The sequence below is a fragment of the Mirounga angustirostris genome, unplaced genomic scaffold (assembly GCF_029215605.1).
Source record: "Mirounga angustirostris isolate CCGP_5_RB_7025 unplaced genomic scaffold, mMirAng1.0.hap1 SCAF_3, whole genome shotgun sequence".
In the NCBI taxonomy this organism is placed as follows: domain Eukaryota; kingdom Metazoa; phylum Chordata; class Mammalia; order Carnivora; family Phocidae; genus Mirounga; species Mirounga angustirostris.
The window spans coordinates 132,454,401-132,473,778 of record NW_026991711.1 but is presented as its reverse complement, the minus strand read 5'-3'; the positions used below and the strand labels follow the sequence as shown (position 1 = coordinate 132,473,778).

Sequence of the window (19,378 nt, the reverse complement as noted above, 5' to 3'; positions counted from 1 at the left end):
TATCATTGAGGGAGACCAGGTAGTTGAGTGACAAGACTAAGAGGCCTAGGTTTTACAGAATACCCTATTGTATCTTTTGGGTTTTAAACCATGTGATGGTGTCACCTATTTTAAAAAATAAATATTCTGCCTGAGCCCTGCAGACATTTGCCTTTGTGATGTAATATATACCTACAATGAGAAGGGTTTGTGCTTATCAAACTTAGGAGTATGTTTTTTGTTGGGGTGAGTTTTTGTTGTTGTTGTTATTTTGAGGATTAAAGGTTTGTTTGTTTGTTTGTTTTTTAAAGGATTTTATTTATTTATTTTAGAGAGATACAGAGTATGAGCCAGGGCGGGAGAGGGTGGGGTCATGCAGAGGGAGAGGGAGAGAGAATACCAAGCAGATTCTGCACTGGATACAGAGCCCAACTCAGGCTTGATCCCAGGACCTGAGATCATGACCTGAGCCGAAACCAAGAATGGGATGCTCAACCGACTGAGCCACCCAGGCACTCCAGGATTAACAGGGTTTTTGATAAGAGTTATCAAAGGTAGCCCAGGTCTTAAAGCTGTTACTCTCAAGTTTTAAACATTTCCTTTATAAAGTTGCACAGACTTAGTTTCTGGCCTTAAATCATACCTATTTTCAGCTTCTTTGAAATCAAGAATATCCTGTGCCATATCAATTAAAGTAAATGTACTTTCAATTAAAGGTGTTAAATAGGAGTCTGAAAAGATTAATTCTTTATAAAAGGATGACCTTCAGTAGTTAGATCCAATTAGGCATTTTTCCAACTATATTTCAACCTGATGAGACAAGTCTACTATTCACAATCAATCACTGTAATCTTTTCAAAGGCAAGTATTTTAGGTTCAGAGTCATAAAAGAATGACTTGATTAGGCAACCTCTGTAACTTGAGCCATAGTTGATGTAGATTATGGGTATTGGATATTACTTCTGTGGTATTAATACTGAAAGAATCAAGGATGTGCATGATGATATTCCAGGTAGAGTTCTTATACCTCTCTTCTTATGGCCTTAGTAGGACAAACTAATTTAGACAAGACTGACCAAAAGAAAGAGAGGAAAAGAACAATGACCTAAATTAGCATCAAATCAAATTCCTTTTTCTTTTTTCCTCCTTCTGTCATTTCATTATTAAATATACTATAAATGCTTGCTTTCCTAGTGATCATTTTTTTTTCTTACTGGACTGTTTTAGTTCTAATTCAACCTTCGTTGATACATAGCACATAAAACCGACGCTATTAAATAAAAGAATGCTTGCTGATCTTTTTATGGTAATGTGAAAAATCTCGAGGAATATTGTTTTTCTCAAAAGTGAAAGGAATTGCGCTTTTCTATATTTGCATTAGGCATTTCCAGTGTAGAATTTTGGTCCTCACTCTGCCACTCAATTTGTAAACTTGGAAAGGCCGTTGAATGTGCTCATCTAAAAAAATGGAAAACAAATAGTACCTACTTTGCGTATCTCAAAGATTGATTGCTGGAATCAAATGAGATTTGATTCATGAGATTTGATATCAGTGTTTCTCAAGGTGTGGTCCTATGATCCTTGGGGGGGGGGTGTCTTTGAGTCCCTTTCGGGGAGCCCATGAGGTCAAACTATTTGTATAAATTATGTGCCTTTTTCATTCTCATTATTTCAACATTTAGAGTAGAATTTTCCAGCGGATGGCAACATGATATGTGATATTGCAGCAGACTGAATATAAAAGCAAAAATAAGAATCCATCTATCTTAAGCCAGACATTATAGAGGTTTACAAAAAAAAAAAAAAGTTTGAGAACTGCTGATGTATATGAAAGCACCATGTAAATGTGTGGTGACATTGGTAGATAAACAAGGCCACAGGCACAAAGCCCTTCTGTTGTAGGCACTGATTGTTCATGTCCTGCCCCATCTCCAGGACAGAGTCACTTAGTCTGGGGTCCAAGATCTCTGAACCATCTTCAGTTGTCTGCAATTTCATGTGTTGGTCCTATGTCTACTTTTTTAGCGTGAGAGTCCACAATTTTCAGTCCTTGGTCCTGAAAAGAAGATGTTAAAAGAAGCACAGCTTTAGCTGTTGCCAATATCCGCCTCCCCGCCCCCCCCGCCCCCTGTCCCATTCTTACTCTGAGAGGAATAATGACAGGTGGGGATACCTGGGAAAAGATACACGGTTGTTTAAGGCTCTTATGACTGTGGCCTGGGCTTGGGCATCTCTTGGATTCTTGACCCTTACTTCTCTGCTTGTGGAAAAGTGCAGACTTAGGCCAGCTTCTCTAGGGAGAAGGGCTTTCTCTAAGTCGGTACCTTGCCTTTGTCATTTTTCTGGGCTTCCTGCATTTAGTGTGGTAGGATATCATAAGACCTGAAGAACCAAGCTCAGGCTGGGGACCAAGAAGGGCCCAGAGACTGGTGGCATCATGATGTGGGCACTGTACATGGAGACCAGGAGATATTACTCAGGGTTTTTAGAGTCCTAAACTGGAGAACTAAACAGGATTTGATCAGACTCTCCTGGCCCTAGGAGGAGGCTGTTTGGGATGGGTATTCAGGCCATCTCTATCTCTGTCTTGGACCCTTGGCAGCTGAGCAAATAGTTGAGTGTTTGTAGAAATTATTATTTCCTGTTTCCTACTGCAATTTCTTACAGTATTTTTATTAACTTTAATTGTAGCATCTATTGAGAGTTACTCATAATATTTTAGTGTTCTTATGAGAATTTAAAACCATTCTAATTATAGCTCACTGCCCTATATTATTTCTTGAAATTAATGTGAATGGAAAACTCCTATCTTAGGTATTTACTTGTTCCATATTACCTTAGTGTCAGTTTTTGGATTGAATATACATATATATATTACAGTTTTATGTAAGCATTTTGTATTTATTTTTAAAAAAGTTTATTCAATGGATAATTTCACAACATTCAGGGATTCCCCCTCTAGGTAGATAAAATTTTTTTTTAAAGATTTTATACTTGACAGAGCACAAGCAGTGGGGAGCAGCAGGCAGAGGGTGAGGGCGAAGCAGGCTCCCTGCTGAGCGGGGAGCCCAATGTGGGCTGAGTCCCAGGACCCTGGGATCATGACCTGAGCCGAAGGCAGACCCTTAATTGACTGAGCCACCCGGGTGCCCCATAGATAAAATTTTTAATAACAAACTACATATCCTTTTGTGGGCATTTTGTTGCATGGTGTAACGCACAGTATTGTCATAAACTTCACCACCGAGACTATCTTTCCTGAGTGTTTCACTTTGAAAAATAATTGATGAAATACTATTTTCAGGAAAGATATGAAAAATGTATCAAATATTATTTATCCTAGACTAAAATCTGAAATTTCTAATTATGGAATTATATTTAAGGTTATTGATTTAGTGTTGATTTTATGAAAGAACATTTTATTTTTGGAATTTTGTGAAATAACATGTTTATATAAGGTAAATTCAATCAGTTAAAAATCTCCCTTTATTATTGTCATAACCATCTCTTGTTTTTGAGGAAGTACTCAGAGGTAACCCAAAACTGTAAATGCTGTCTGCGTGTTAGTAGCGTCTTGTAAAAACTGGAATACATTTAGTTTGATTCAACTGTGCTTCATTGGATTTTAATGTGCTATGTGTTATGTATTTCAGAAACTCCAGAAAGGAACTTAATGACATACGATTTGAGTTTACTCCAGGAAGAGGTAAGTTTTAATTGAAATTATTATTTTATTGCTGCAAAGAGCATTGAAGAACTTGATTACAAGTGTGTGGTGATAATTTGCTATTCAAAACTGCTTTCTCTAAAAATGAAGAAAGGAGGATGGAGGGAAGGGAGGAAGAGTGGAAGGATTTGCAATAATTGCGGGGAATCCAAACTGGACCAGTACTGACTACATGAATTCCTGTGACATGCTGCACGTTAATATACACATACAAGTGAAATATGTTAGCTTGACCATGAAAAGAAATACTGGTGTGGTGACGCAGGGCCTGCAGGACCCTGTGATGAGTGTACTGAGTAGCACAGAGCAGTTCTAGGGAGAGGTGAGCAACAAATAAGATGTCACACAAGAAAGTGCTATACTTTACCTCTCTACTCTCATCCATAGAGCTTGGTAGGAATGTTGTCATTCTCACAGCTTCAAGGCTAGACTGCTTGCCTTCCTGGCTCCCGGTTGCCTGGAGTTCATGGAAGCATGTCTCATTTCTTGCTATCTTTAGCACTTGACTGAGTGCCTGCTATGCAGGAGAATATCAAGTAATTTTGGTTACTTAATGGATAAGTAACATATATGAACAGCCTTTGGAAACCACAAGATTAGTAGTTAAGCAAAAATTGCTGTTTCTACTCTTTACTTTATAACCAGAACAACCCAAAAAAGGTGAAAATCAGATGCTAATGCTGAGACTTAATCGTTCTCCCTGACCCCTGGTTTCAGATTTTTGAGTACATGAAAGCAGCCTCACTATCTATATTGAAAGCCTTCTAAAATGCATATTATTAAAATACATTAGGCTCATACATTTGAGTGTGTTAATATACATTAAGCTAATAACACTCTGTAATTATTTCATGTATTAGAGCTCCATGTAAATTTTGATTTGATTAAACAAATCATAGTTGCTAAAATTTTGAAAATCTGAAACTTCAAGGTGTGATATTTGGTCGAGGGGTTACCTGCTTTGACCTCCCTGCTGTTAGAAATGGAAGAAGACACAAACTCAGATGTGTACAGGAACCAGAGGAAACGGTGGGGACTCCAGGAAACCAGACAGTCCTGTCTGCTCACGTTCAGTCTTTTAAAAAGAACAACGCTGCTGGCCAAACAGAACATGTTCCTGGGCCCAAAGTGGGCATAGACTCGCTGGCCCTGATGCCTAGTCCCCGGTCAGCATAAAGACTTAATGATTCCCAATATATTTGAATTAAAGTAACATATGAAGTACTTGTTACAAAATATAGGCAAATAAGGCCCTGATAAATTTGCTAATTGATCTTTCTTTCTGGGAACATCCATCTTGGGCAGTTTAGAGTCAGTCTATGAAATCATACAGCAGCACCAGTTTCTATTATCCAAAAGCTCTCTATTTTGTCGTAATATAAGAATATTGACCAGCCAGTAGTTATGATAAAAATCTAGGAATCATACCCCTCTTTACTATCCCCCACTCCCACACCTCTCTCCGTCAAGGACTTCTCCCTTGTGGTTTTGTGAAGTGCAAACCTAAAAGTAAAGTGACTGCTGTGGTTTTTAAAAAAGTAAAAAAAAAACAACAAAAAAACCTAGTAATTATATAATAAATGTTTCAAATACAGTGACTAAAAGAACAAATTCTTCTCTCAAGGGTTTTTTCCCCGTCTAATGATCTAAAACTGACAGTGGCAGTAAAAATTAATTTGAATTTCCAGAGATAACAAAGAAATGAATTTCCCAGTTGAGGATTTTGGGGGAGAAAATGGCCCTCTCGGCATCACCTGGCCCTTTGCGCTGGCTTTGGCAGCCTCGTTCGCCGTCGTGGGTCGAGTCTGCTTTTGTTTCCCAGATGGAAGCCTTCCCTGGGCCGTGAGCACAGGCCGTTTTAACGGAACCCCCACGGATATATCGCCATCCCTCTGTGGCCGCCGATGCTGTCTGCACTGTGCGCGCATGTGCGTTGTGTCCGCACTGTGCGCGCATGTGCGTTGTGTCCGCACTGTGCGCGCATGTGCGTTGTGTCCGCACTGTGCGCGCATGTGCGTTGTGTCCGCACTGTGCGCGCATGTGCGTTGTGTCCGCACTGTGCGCGCATGTGCGTTGTGTCCGCACTGTGCGCGCATGTGCGTTGTGTCGGCGCTGTACGCGCTCAGAAACGTGTCGTACGGCATAGGGCGTATAACACAGAGCAGATATTCTCGATCTCCGCTTGAGAGCGAGCCCTTTGCATTTATGATGTTGCTGTATATTCTGGAAACCAGAGCATCTATGATTATTTATGATGATTTAACCCTGTTTACACATTAGGAACATTAAGCAGCTTACAGAAAAATGTTACCAATTACCTCCCAGTTTCTGTTCTAAACTATTACTGATACATTACTTACATGCATACAGATTAACTGGTTAATGGTACACAAACATGGACTATTTCTCCTTTGGGCCAGAAATGGCCAGCATGGCCCTTGTGCTGTTTGAATGAAACTCATGGGGTATTCAGGAGTCCTGAGAATAACCAGAGATGCTGTAAACTTTAATCACTGGGAACGTCCTTTGCTTTGGTACTGTTTTAGTGCTAGCCGCAATGTGGCTTTGCTTGATTAGTCCATTTTCAACTACGTTCTGTGAGTGTAGATCCTTACTCAGGTGTAAGATCTTATTGATACTTTAGAGGTGGTGGTAACACATCCAGATGCTTTAATAGATGATCAGTCCATAGAAATGCAATCACTGCCTGCTGTGTGCCCTGTGCCTACTAGGTAGACACCTTAATTCAATACGCTTTTTGTAGTGAAGTTTCTGGTGGCCTCCAGGAGGATGACATTGTGAGCCTAGAATGTCCAGTCGACTTCATAAAGCTACATCGCATGCAGAGTAGAGCCTCTGACCCTAGATACCATGCTATGGGATCATTTTATCCCTGAGAGAATTTTATAAGGTGTTTTTTGTACTTCTAATAGTAAGGACAAGCCCCAACATAAGCCCACCTTGTATGGAATCTCATAGTTGAGAAAGATACCTTTTTCTTTTCCATTTCCTTCATGTTATTCCACATCATTCATGATAAAATGGGATGAGTAAAATGATGGAATACCACAACGTCTCTGGACGTACAACAAGTATACAGTGGCTCTCAAATTTTTTATTGGAGATCCTGGAAATTGGGCCGTGTATGAAAGGGAGAAAGAGAGTGCGCTAGAGCATGAGGTACATTTCAGATGATCCTTGGCTGAGCATCATCATCACGGCTACCACTGATGGAGTGATTACTATGTGTCAGACACTGGGCTAAGCACATTAAAGCCCACAAATGTGAAAGATAATTTTACCATCAGCGACCCGCTCACATGAGCGCTCACGCACGTGCGCATACACTCTGAGGGCAGCCTTGGGCATAGCAAACTGCAGTTCAATTTAGATGCTTGTTTGATTCAGCAGCAATACGCTGAGGTGCTAACTGACTTTGGAAGACACTCAAGGCAAACCTTCTAGGTTATTACCAGCTGCTAGCCAGTTGTAGTTCTGAACATTTGTGATAATGTCAGAAGGCCGTGGGGACCATGTCCTTTCCCTTGTAGAAACCTAGGGGTTCATAATGGTTCTTTTGAGCACATGGCCATTTATCACTTTCTCTTTACAAAGTCTTCGAACAAACTTCTCCCTTATTACCATGTTCATTCACAACCTTTCAATTAAGTGATTTTGGTTATATTCACTTGCTACAGCCTGTTCAGTCCCATCTTTATGAGATTTCTAACTCCTGTCACTTATCATTGAGAAACTACATTCTTTTATCCAGCCACATTTTCTAAGAGAATGAATCTGTTGCTATCAAATGATCAATGTCATGTTAAAGGAGTTTCTTAATAGCATAAATTTAAATAGCTCATCTTAATAGTCCAACAAGCTCAAAGGCTGTTTGTACCAAATATAAGGTTGTGTCAAGTGCTGCCTGTTCAACCTTTGCCATAAATTCTGACTCAGTAGCTACTAATGATAGAAAAGGATTGATGATGGATGGAATTGACCTTGGCAAGAAAAAAAAGCAGTCACTGGGACCCGTTACGAGCTAACTTATAGAGGTACATTTGAGGATTAAGTCAGGTGGTAGCCAAAGGGCAAATGTTTTTTGGTTCACCAAAAATGAAATCATAATTTCATAGAACCTCTGTTGAATAAACACCAAGATGCAAATTGTATATGGCAAAATATATTTCACATTGCCTCTGATCTTTCCTTCTGATAGAATCTGAATTGTTGAATTAAAACACACGTGGGTGATTTTTGTAAATGGAAAATATCTTTTACATTGTACTGGGTTGTTGATTTTTATTTTATGGTTACTAATACATATTCATTTCACATTTGGACAGATACGGCAGATGGCGTATCTCAGGAGCTCTTCTCTGCTGGCTTGGTTGATGGTCATGATGTAGTTATAGGTAAATCATTTTTTAGTATACAGTATCATTTTGTTGATCTATCAAATGGAAATGCATTTAGAAACAAAAGTTTTCATAAAGGAATAATTTACTCTGGATTTTTGAAAAAATTCTTGAATTCTTTTATGTGGAAGAAGTATATGTGAGTCATATTTAATTTTCTTTTTTAAAAAGCTCTTAATGTAATTCTTTCCCATTTAATAAGAACCTCACTTATTAGAAATATAACAAAGAGCCTAGAAGACCCAAATGTCCACAACATAGCAAAAATAGGAGACTATAAATTCCATGCACAAAGTATAGGAACCTCTGAGGTCGTTTGTCAGAGTTTCTTTGTTCTTTCTTTGGGCACAGTTCTGATGAACTTAGATATTAATTTCCCCAGCCATTAACAAGATTCATCACAGAGTCTTAAGGTTGGATGGTACTTAGAGATCACTCAGGCCAGTTCTTTCACTGTATGGATAGGGACATGAATTCCTAAAGGGGTTCCGTGGGTTGTCTGTCTGGGGCCATGCAGCTGGGTTGGGACAGAGGTGCTTCACTTTGGGCACGGGGCTCTAATTCTATTGCTTTGAGAATGCATAGATAGCTGCATGGAGTTGGGGGAGCCTGCTAGATACAGACTTGCTGTCAGGAGCAGGACATGACTCGCCGCCTCCCCAAAGGGCACGGGAGGCAGAGAAGCTGTAAGAGGCAGATGCCGTCATCTGAGAAAAAGTGTAGCCTGGTTCCAATAGGGTGAGGGTGAGAAGCTCCACACTCCTCAGATAATCCTAAGTTTGTGAAGATTTTATAATGTAGTCCATTGCTGGGTAATCATATTGATGACCCTAAGTAATTAAGATTAGTTAATATGTTATTAATGTTAACTGGCATTAATTATATTGTTAATACTTACCAGGGTAATTAGGGTACTATGTATTATGATAAAACTTTCTTTAAAAATAAATTTAAAACTGATGCTTAAATGACTTGGGCGCCTTAAATGTGTTTTAACTTAAAAAAAAATATCACTTGCTCAAAATAAATCCTTTCCCCAATAATGCTGAAGGTTGTGACTGAGGGAGCTTTAGGTGGCTATGCTTACCCATCAGAGTAATCTGTTCCTATAAATTCTATAATGTAGGTCATTATAAAGTGGAATTATTTTAGGGAGTAACTGAGGTTTTAGTGGGAGATTAGGATTCTGAGTAAAGTATCTAATATGTTATTGGTCTACAAATGATATGTCATAAATGTGAAGATACCTTTATAAATAGAAATAATTAAGCTCTTTTTTTCCTTTTAATTGTATATGGTATACATACTGATTTCACAAGGAAGCTCTGATTCCTCTGCCAAGTGATGCATGTATATAGAGAGAAAGACATATTTTAAAGGAAAAGTGTATGTATATGTCCATATATATAGGTGTGTGTGTATTTCCTTGTGTATTCTGTCTCTTGCACGTTCCTTTAAAATCTTGTGAGGTCTCATGGCCAGCTGGATTCTTACCAAAATGTTCAGCCCAAATTTGAGGGGGAGCTTGAGCAATGAGGGCAGCTCAGCTTTGGTGTCTACTGTAAATTCCATCTCAGAATTCTTTCTGTTAACAGTTCCTCGATATATGTAGATACTCTTATTCTTATTAGAAAAAGTGAGCCCACACCTCCGTGTTGTACTTGACCTGACAAAATCAGGAGAAAAGTTAATGGCTTGATCAAGATTCCTTGTAAGGTGTGTTTTCTTTAAGAAGAACTATGGTCCATACACGAAGCATCCTCAGTTAAAAATAAATGAAGATAATAACTTAAAAAAAACAAACCCTTCTTTTAAACACTGACTAATCAATGTCCATTATTGGGCAAGAAGTTAAGGATGAAATAAGTCTTTTGAGTTGAGTTGATCCTGGCAGGTGGTAGGGACCATGAAGAGTAAGAGAGATTCATGGAAAGATACTAGGTCACATCTTTTTGTAAGCATGGGCTGGCTTCATGCCTTCAGTCAAATTTAGTGTACTTTTTTTTTATTTTTGCCCCAGGCTCAGCTGAATCTAAACTAAAAGATTTTTGGTTGTTGAGTTTTTTAAAGGTGGAAATTAGGGCATAATTCCTGTACAACTTACTGTGTTTGAAATACAGTATCAGAAAGCTATTTTTTTCATACTTATTCTGCCAGAAATGTTTGATTTTGCCTTTGTTTCCCTCCCCCCCCTTGGAGCTAAAGTGTAGGGTGTTGGAATCAGACCAAGCATATACGATTCCCCCTTCTCTGGTAGCACTAAAAATGCATTACGGGGATACGACACCCAAGAGTTACAGTGTTTGCATATTTCATCTGATTATCTCATCAATCCCGTAAGGTAGAAAGGACAGGTCATTTTTAATCCATATTTAATGGATGTAAAGGGGAGGTCAAAAGAAGTTTCTGGGATGTTGTAACTTGTCATGGTCTTTGAACCTGGCTCTTACGACTCCAAGCCCAGAGCCTAACCCTGACCCTCCCTGTACAATCAGTTCAGTATCTTCAGCCTTGAAAAGTAGATCCAGATCCTTTTAAATGATGGGTTTTGTGTCTCCTGGGGGTGGGGGGTGGATAGCATATCCTTACTTGTTTTTCATACATCAGTAGATGACTTATATTTTAATTGCAGGCTGTCTGACAGATAAGTGTGTAATTCTGTCTCCCTCCAACCTGTCCCAGCATTTCCCTGCCCTCTCCTTTATCCTGTTTCCTTCTTTACATTTTTATTTCTCGCATCTTACAGGAAGCCCTCTCTTTGCCCCACTGCCCACTACAGCTGTTTCTCCACCCCCTTATAGCTAAACTCCTCAAAAGGATTTACCCCTGACTATAATCCCTTTCCTCCCTCTGTCTCCTGAACCCATTGCAGTCGGGTCTTTGACCCCCCTCCCCCACTCCGCTCACCCTGCGCCTTTGCAAAGCGGCCCTGGGAAAGGCGCCCCCTCCTCCCTCCGGCACAGGGTGTGTCGGGGGTGGGGGCCGGGCGCTGGGGGGGGGGGGCGGGGGGGGGCAGAGGGAGGATCCGTGGTCTGTGAATGACTGCTGGTCACGGTCCCGGTTCCTCAACCTGGTGCTTCATTCTCAGTCCTCCCCGCTACATGGCACATCAGCAGCGCTGGGCAGAGTTGACCGTGCCTTCCTCCATGAGAACTTTTTCCGTTTGTTAAGATTCCATTCTTGGTTCTCCTACCTTATTGGTGTTTCCTTCTCAGTCTTTTTCACTGGTTGCTCCTCATCCCTCTGACCTATAAATATTAACATGCCCGAGGACTCTTAGGTTGGATGTGCTCTCTTTTCTATAGTAATTACTCCCTTGGTGATCTCCTCTAGTTTCATGGTATTAATGTTTTCATTTTCAGATTCCCAAATGTGTATCTCCAGCTCAGACCTCTCCTTTGAATTCCAGACTCCTGTCCAGCTTCCTTTGTGGCATCTTCCCATGGAAAGCTGGTAGCATCCCAGGTTTACTTAACATCAGAATCCAGCCCCTGCCATTTCCTCCCACTTCCCCTGGCCCTGCTCCCTGGGTTGATGTCAGCTCCATTCAGGTGCTCCAGCCAAAAACCTGCCTTGTCCTTGACTCTTCTTTCTCCTACCTGCCATCCAGTCTACCCACATGTACTCAAGATACGACTGTTATTCCCATCTTGCTTCCCATCCTGTTTCAAACCTCTCTCATCTCTCACTTGAATTACTGCATTCATCTCTCTGCTGGTCTCCCTGCTTCTGTCTTTGCCTCCATTCAGCCTGTACCCATCACAGTAGCCAGATGTCTGACAAAGTAAGCCAGATACAAAAGGCCACACGTAGTGTGATTCCATTTATATGAAATGACTGGAATATGCAAATCTGTGGAGTCAGGAAGTAGATGAGTGCTTGCCAGGGCCTGTGAAGGACAGGGTAAGGGGAGTGACAGCTAATGGGTATGGGGTTTCTTTTTGGGGTGATGAAGTTCTGGAATGAGAAGTGGTAATGGTTGCACAACCTTGTGACCATACTAAAAACCACTGAATTGTGCACTTTAAAAGAGTGAATTTTATGATATGTGACTTATATCTCAATTAAAAAAAAAGCCAGATCACATTAATGCTTTAAATAAAACCTCTCGTCGAATGGCTTTTCCATCCCACATCTCAGTGTCTTACAGTCCCCTGCATGATCTGTCCCCTGTCACTTCTCAGACTTCATCCCTCACTTCTGCTCTCCTTGTTGCTCATTCCACCCCAACCATACTGGCTTTTGTCCTTGCTTTTCCTTCTGCCAGATCCCTCCTTCCCTAAGTACACCTGTCTACCTCCTAGAGCTTAAATATTGCCTCTCGAAGGGGCCTTCCTTGACCAGCCTACTTAAAATTGCAACCCATCCGCCACTCTCCACCCTGTTCCTCATTTAATCATTTTACCAAGTCTCTCCCGGTGTAATAGGCTGTCTGTTTCATTTATTTAGTTAACTACATAGGATTTTCCCTGGAGCATAAGTTTCTTAAAGGCCAGGATTTTTATCTGTTTTGTTAACTGCAATGCTCCCACCATCCCAAACTTTGTACTTCACATAGTTGGCACTCTAGAAATACTTGTTAGAGATCAACAAATACCATTTTTAAATACACCGGTATCTCCTAACATTTACTTCAGAAACAAAGGGTGTTTTGAGCATAGGATCCTAGTATCTTAAGAATCTTACTTTTGAGAGTGCAGAATTCAAGTAGCATTTTATAAATATGAAATATGTTTAACTTGACAAGTGTACAAAAAAAAAAAAATCGTCCAGTTCAGCTTAGAGTGTTGGCCTCTAGAGGTTTAAATGATTTCTTAGTGTATTTTTCCATCTTCTGTAATAGAAAGCCGCTAACATTTAAATAGATTAAAAATCTTTTTTTCCCCCTTCAGAATTTTCTCTTGAATTAGAGTAAATGCTTAGGGCAACATAAAAAAGGCCTGAAAGAAGCAATAGTATATGTTATGGAGCAGTAAATGTTAAGACTTTTACTATGTGTAGCAAACATACGTTACAACAAATCTTCAGCACCTAGCTTCAGGGTAATCTGCCTTGAGTGTGGGAACCTTTACAAAGTTTGGACTGAAGAAGGAACAGTGTAGTGACATGGAGTGATTGCTTTTGTGCAAAAGCACAGCGGTGCAGAGATTAAATGCACTGTGTGCAGGCTGAACTCATAAACCCACTTCAGTTGTGCTTAAATGCAGCACTGTCTTAGGCAAGAAACAGGAGACATTTTTAGGCCTTGAGTCACTGGAAACTGTTAGGACTGGCAAGGCTTCCTGGGGGAGTGTTGGTTTTAAAAAATAAGTTAACTTTGTAAGATGCAAAGGTCGGTGATCTGCGTGTATAAATTTGCGTGTCTTGCCTGGCTGGGAGAGATCTGAGTCCCCATTTCTGTTGTTTCAAAGAGGGATCCCAAGGATCACTGATAACAGTGAGGCAGCCAAGAAACTTGTTTCCTTTGCTTTCTAGTTAAAAAAAAAACAAAAAAACAGCCGATCAGAAGTTTTCTCTGCAGTGGTAGTACAGGGGAGGGGACAAAAAACAAAACTCCAGCTCATGTACAAAAGACTACAAAAGTTCTGAATTTTGTTCAGGAATTGGGATACATGATATTTTTTTTTTGAAAGATTTTATTATTTGAGAGAGAGTGAGCGAGATAGAGCACAAGCAGGGGGAGAGGGAGAAGCAGACTCCCCACTGAGCAGGGAGTCCGATGTGGGGCTCGATCCTAGGACTCCAGGATCATGACCTGAGCCGAAGGCAGATGCTTAATGACTGAGCCACCCCAGGCATCCTGAAACATGATATTTTTGAGTCTCCTTTGAATGAGGGTGAGAACCTGAGCAGTAGAAGGAACACTGACGGGTGTTGTGGAAACTAGCCAGTGGTCCGTCTGGCTCAGCAGCTCCTACAAAAGTCCGATCCAGGGGCCCGGGTTCCACAGTGTGTGAATGCTGGGCGAGGTACCTGCCCGGCAGCTGCCTTCTGGAAAAATACCTGCTGACTGCTCTTTGCTGCGTTTTTATACCATCATTTCCTGGCTTTTAGGATTTTTATATATATATTTTTTTCCTTTAAGTGGAGTTTAGAACCAGCGGTTGGAATTTCTGTTTCCTGAGAAGGGGGCTGTGTTTCCACATTCATTTATACAGTTTCCTTTGGTGGAGTTTGAGCCTGGCTGACTCGTTATTACTGCACTGGATGCTGATATTAGCTATTCAGATTGTCAGGGCTCTCTCGGCAGACTTTTGGGCAGACTGCTTATGGCCCTGGAGTGCTCTTTCCTGCACGCAAGAATCCTGTTCGCAACCTGTGTGCCCTTCAAGAATGTACCATAAATGTCACCTCCACGAAGGCGCTCTGCTGCTTGCCTCCTCCGTAATCTATTCGGGAGGACAGCTCTTCCTTGTCGTGAACGCCGGAGACCTGTATTGTACCACATTTAGGGACATGTGGCTTTCATCCTACTGTACTTCCTGGTGCCCGCTTTCTCTTTGTCTGGAGGTTGAGAGTCGCTTTAGGGCAAGGCGTGTCTTCTATTTTATCGAATCTCTGCCATTCTTGCCACAGGTAGGCACTTAGTAAATATGGCTGTGGATAAATGAATACACTTAATTCCATTTGGCAAACCTAATGCTGGAATAGCCCCTGGATTGATAATTTGAATAATACAAATACTGTTGTACCTTCTCAAAATTGAAGAGTGATTCACCATAATGGATGCTTTCCTATCTCTCTGTCCCCTTCACCTTTTTCCCTTTCATAAGAATTGACTTCTCATGTGACTTTTGAATCTTGGGAAAGAAATACAGTTGGTCTAGAGGGGCTTTTTTCTTGTACTTGTTGAAGCCTCAGTGTTTGTCACAAAGCATGCACCCTGGGATGTCCATATCACTCTTATCTTAGGTGCTTATTAAAAATGTGCAGTTCTCACTTCCAGTCTAGAGCCACAGAATCTGGAATCTTGGGCTTATGAGTGTAGAAATTTGCATTTCTAACAAGCATCCCAGACAATTCCTATATGCAGTAGAATCTCATGGCCGCTTCTTTGATTTCTGCTTGTAGTAACCTTAGGAGACTGTTTTGGCTTATTGCATCATCTGTATCTTTTTCAGTCTCACTGATTTTTCTGCCTTGTTTGATTCTCTTCTACCTTTTAAGAGTCTGCTTTAAAACTGTGCCAGTTACCTTTTTAAAATTGAGTGTGTATAAATGATATAGATGTGTGGAGACACCTCATTGGTGTAAATTTTTACCATAATGAATCAGTACAGTTTTTATTAAAACTACTGCCGCTCAGGATGCACTAGATCCTTCTGGGGGCCTTCAGCTTTTATACTTCTAGATAATGGCAGGGTATCTTTAGGCTCCAAAGTGGGCAAGCAACAGAAGCTTTGCTTATTCGTGAGCATGTAGTTGGGTGTGTGAAGTGCTTTGGTTCCCCAGCTATAGCCAGGGATAGTACAGTCTGTTGTGAGTGATCTGGGATTTCTTGAGTAGCAGTATGCTTTTACAATGAAAGTCTCGGGAAAGCGTGAACATATTCTCTTATATTCAGTTCAGTGATTATGCTGTGATGTTTACTGATGTTGAAATTCAGTAAAGGAAAACTCCCATTAAAAAATATTGTCTCTATTACACAACTGGCCTATGATTTTAAAGTGGTGACAGATAATAAAAAAGGAAGAAAACTCCTTAAGCCCTGTCTGGGTTTTAGCCCGGCTTGGGGTTATTTGAATGATGTCAATAAATACAGTTGAGTGATTCCTGATTGAAAGTTGTCTGTATGTTAAGTTTAATAGTCTAGGGAATTAAGGACTGTAGGGGGCTTGGGAGAACTATACTGATTGCTTTCCTTATATATATTTACCAGAAATAAATGTTGAGCAGTTTAATATGGCACAGGGTTACCATTTTTAGAAATGAGCCACACTACAAATTTGATTATAGCTCATTGTTCCTGGTTTCCCAAGTATCTTTTTTTTTTCTTTTAAAAAATCCTTATTGAGGTATCATTCCCAATTTATGAAAAGTTCTTTTAACATGAATGACTACCATTTCTAGCTGAATTAAAATACTCCGAAATCGAGTTCTTTGGAAAGGGCTGTTTGCTCTGTGCGGTGCTGAAAACAGGTCTGTATAAATGTGCAGAGTGCATACACATACACTTCCGACATTAATTTAGTCACAGACCTAAGTTAATGTATTTTTAAGTTTATTTGATTGCAACAGAAAGACAGGCTGAAGTAAAATATAATTCTTACTTTTTAAAAAAAAAAGATTTATTTATTTGACAGAGAGACACAGAGAGAGAGAGAACACAAGCAAGGGGAGCAGGAGAGGGAGAAGCAGGCTTCCCGCTGAGCAGGGAGCCAGATGTGGGGCTCGATCCCAGGACCCTGAGATCATGACCTGAGCCAAAGGCAGTCGCTTAATCAACTGAGCCACCCAGGTGCCCCTATAATTCTTACTTTAACAGTATAATTTTTATAGTCTGGTGACCATACTCCTCCTGCGCCCCAAAATTCAGGGAATTAAACAGAAGAAACATTTTCTTAGGAAACCACATCAGAAAATAAAGTAAGCTGCCCACACCTATGATGAAATTCAGTCAGCCCCACCCACCCCCTCTTTTTACTTATCTGCAAATTCTAAGGGAAAGTGATTGACTATACAGAGATAAGGGTTGACCGACTTATTGTTTATAAAAACATTCTGTTTTAGGATCAAGGGGGCAATTTAAAATTACCTTTCATGGGTACCTGGGTGGCTCAGTTGGTTGAGTGGCAGCCTTGGGCTCAGGTCATGATCCCAGGGTCCTGGGATCCAGCCCTGCATCGGGCTCCCTGCTCAGTGGGGAGCCTGCTTCTCCCTCTGCCCCCCCTACCCCCTCCCTGTTCCCCAGATTGTGCTTGTACTCTCTGTCTCTCTCTCTCTCTTTTTGAAATAAATAAATAAAAATCTAAAAAAAAATTTAAAAAATTATCTTTCAAAATATGGCAAATGTTATTTCCAGGAACTTCTAGAAAAGTATAAAATAACACCTGTAATTTCCCCAAAGGCGTTCTCAGTTTCTGTATTACGTGATTATGAATTAGTGCAGCAGTAAACCACACTGTAAGCCCTAATTTTCTAATTAACTTTGTCACTTTTTATTTGGTTAGTAGTTGTGGATCCTTTTTAAAACCACTGATACAGCTAAACTCCAGTTAAGATCTGTACTTAATTTCACTTAAAATGAAACAAGAGCTTGTAAGTGGATTAGTGTTAGATATTCACTAAATTAGCAGAACCTTGCTTTTGTCAATTCCTTTAAATTGTCCTGCTTTAATTTATGTTAATCTATATTTTAACTCTAGAATCTGATATGCCTGAGGATTACATTTAATCTAGCCAAATTTTCTGACTGTAGAATTACAATAAACTCCCAAATAACCAGTTCCTACTTGTAGTGAGAATATTTCTGGTCAAAGTAAAGTAGGTTTATTCTCATGCAGGAAACCTAGTCTTTCTAATATTATCCTTTTTTTTTTTAATACTACCGGGTGTGTAGGATTTAAATTAAATGGCTCTTTTCCTAACAGTTTGCCCTATTGGTAGATTGATCTGTCTTTAGCTATAGTGAGTGAGTGAGAGAGTGTGTGTGTGTGTGTTTACCCACTTCAGAAATTTCTGGGCCCACATGAATTTTAACTATTTCATCAATAGTATAGTATTGTAGATACATGTACATGCCCAGCTGTGCTTGTTAATAGATTGACAAGCAAATCTCCTGATCCCAAACCAAATCTCTGCTATTTTATTTTTACTCTACTAATTGAGATGAAAGAGAAGATACTGCCTCCTAATTTTTTATATAACAGAAAATAGAGCTCCTTGTTTACCCAATCAAAAAAATTTTTAAGCCAAGAAAGAAAATTAGGTCAACATTTTTGAGGCAATGTGGGTGTGTAATCACTATTTTCAGCTTCATGTCTAATTATAATCTTAAATTTGATCCTGTAGCTTGCATTTGCTTACCATTTTTTAAAAACAAAGAAGACCTTCTTGCCAAACCCAAGAAAACTTAGTTTTTCTTCTTGCACTCCTTAAATGGAGAATCCAAAAGGTATATTAGAATGTTTTCACCCCAGATTCATTTCAAGATCAGGAGAGACCTTGACTTACCACATTTACACTTTTCCCAGCGACATTTGTGCTCGATTATGTTCCTGAGCTCATGTTCATCAGAAGTTACCACTGTACTGTGTAAGCCATGGCAAGCATTCCATAAATGCAGGTTTTCATGGAGGATTTCATGTCTGGTGAGCCATAGAACTATCCAGTCGGAATTTGTAATTAGGGTGCAAATTCACAGGCCTGGCCCCACAGCCCTTCTGGCCCAGGTACACTGTGGCAGACCGTGAAGGAGGAGATGCCCATTAGACTGGGGAGTAAGATGCTTTTTTTGGCCTAACTTTTTAATAGCAAAATGCCTTAATCTTCACCCTTAGGGAACCTGGTCAGCCTTAAGAGGTTTGTTACTTGAAACGAGAACATCCCATTCAAAGTATCTTTTCAGTAATAGACCCCCAGGAGGACTAATTTATAACAGATTTTGAGACTTCTTATCCATTTGTGAATGTTAGCTGGGTCTTTAGAAACTCAATATGTTCATGACTCTACTCTCTTCACTGGATGAATGGATCTGGGGTCCGAATTCTGCCAGCTCTCTTCACTTTTTCATCTGCCTGCGATATGCAAGGTCAGAAGGACAGGAGAAGGCTTCCAAATTGCTTAGTCTCTAACCTTGCTTTTCGTCCCTAGGAGCTATCAATTCCTCACATATTTTTCTTAATGTTTTTGCTTCTCATTCTTGTAGTTGTCAGTGGAACTGAGTGGTGAGTTGAGAATGGCATGCACTGGAAATTTAACATCTAATAGAAAAGTAGAATACAGATTAGAGGACACGATTTGGACAGCACTATATTTGGGAAACATAAAACGTTATAGATTGTTCTGATTAATGGGCTTCTCAGCCCTTTGCATGGTAGGCTTGCTGGAGCTCTCAGGATCTCTTTAAAATAAAAAAAAAAGTTGGCGTTTTTACTTGGTGTTCATGAAAATTGTTACTAGGTGAGGAGTGAGTATGAGACATTTTTGATATTTTTCTAGGATGGATTTTTTTTTAATGTCAAAAACACAGAACTTTGCACTTAAAATAACTCTGAGCAGTGCTTTCTATAGTTAATTAGCAATAATTAAATAT

At 40.0% G+C, this 19,378-nt stretch overlaps 1 protein-coding gene across 5 annotated transcripts in view; it reads left to right on the top strand.

Moving 5' to 3' along the window:
• Nucleotides 1-19,378, top strand: part of STK39 (serine/threonine kinase 39) — a 314,903-nt gene that overhangs the window by 240,380 nt on the left and 55,145 nt on the right. For 3 of the 5 annotated variants that reach the window (XM_064586647.1, XM_045868682.3, XM_064586645.1), the window contains 2 exons: nt 3,633-3,685; nt 8,053-8,121. In XM_064586647.1, the coding sequence (XP_064442717.1) occupies nt 3,633-3,685; nt 8,053-8,121 (122 nt within the window). The remainder of the gene's footprint in view (nt 1-3,632; nt 3,686-8,052; nt 8,122-19,378) is intronic. The other 2 variants (XM_045868683.3, XM_064586646.1) reach the window with 1 other exon arrangement.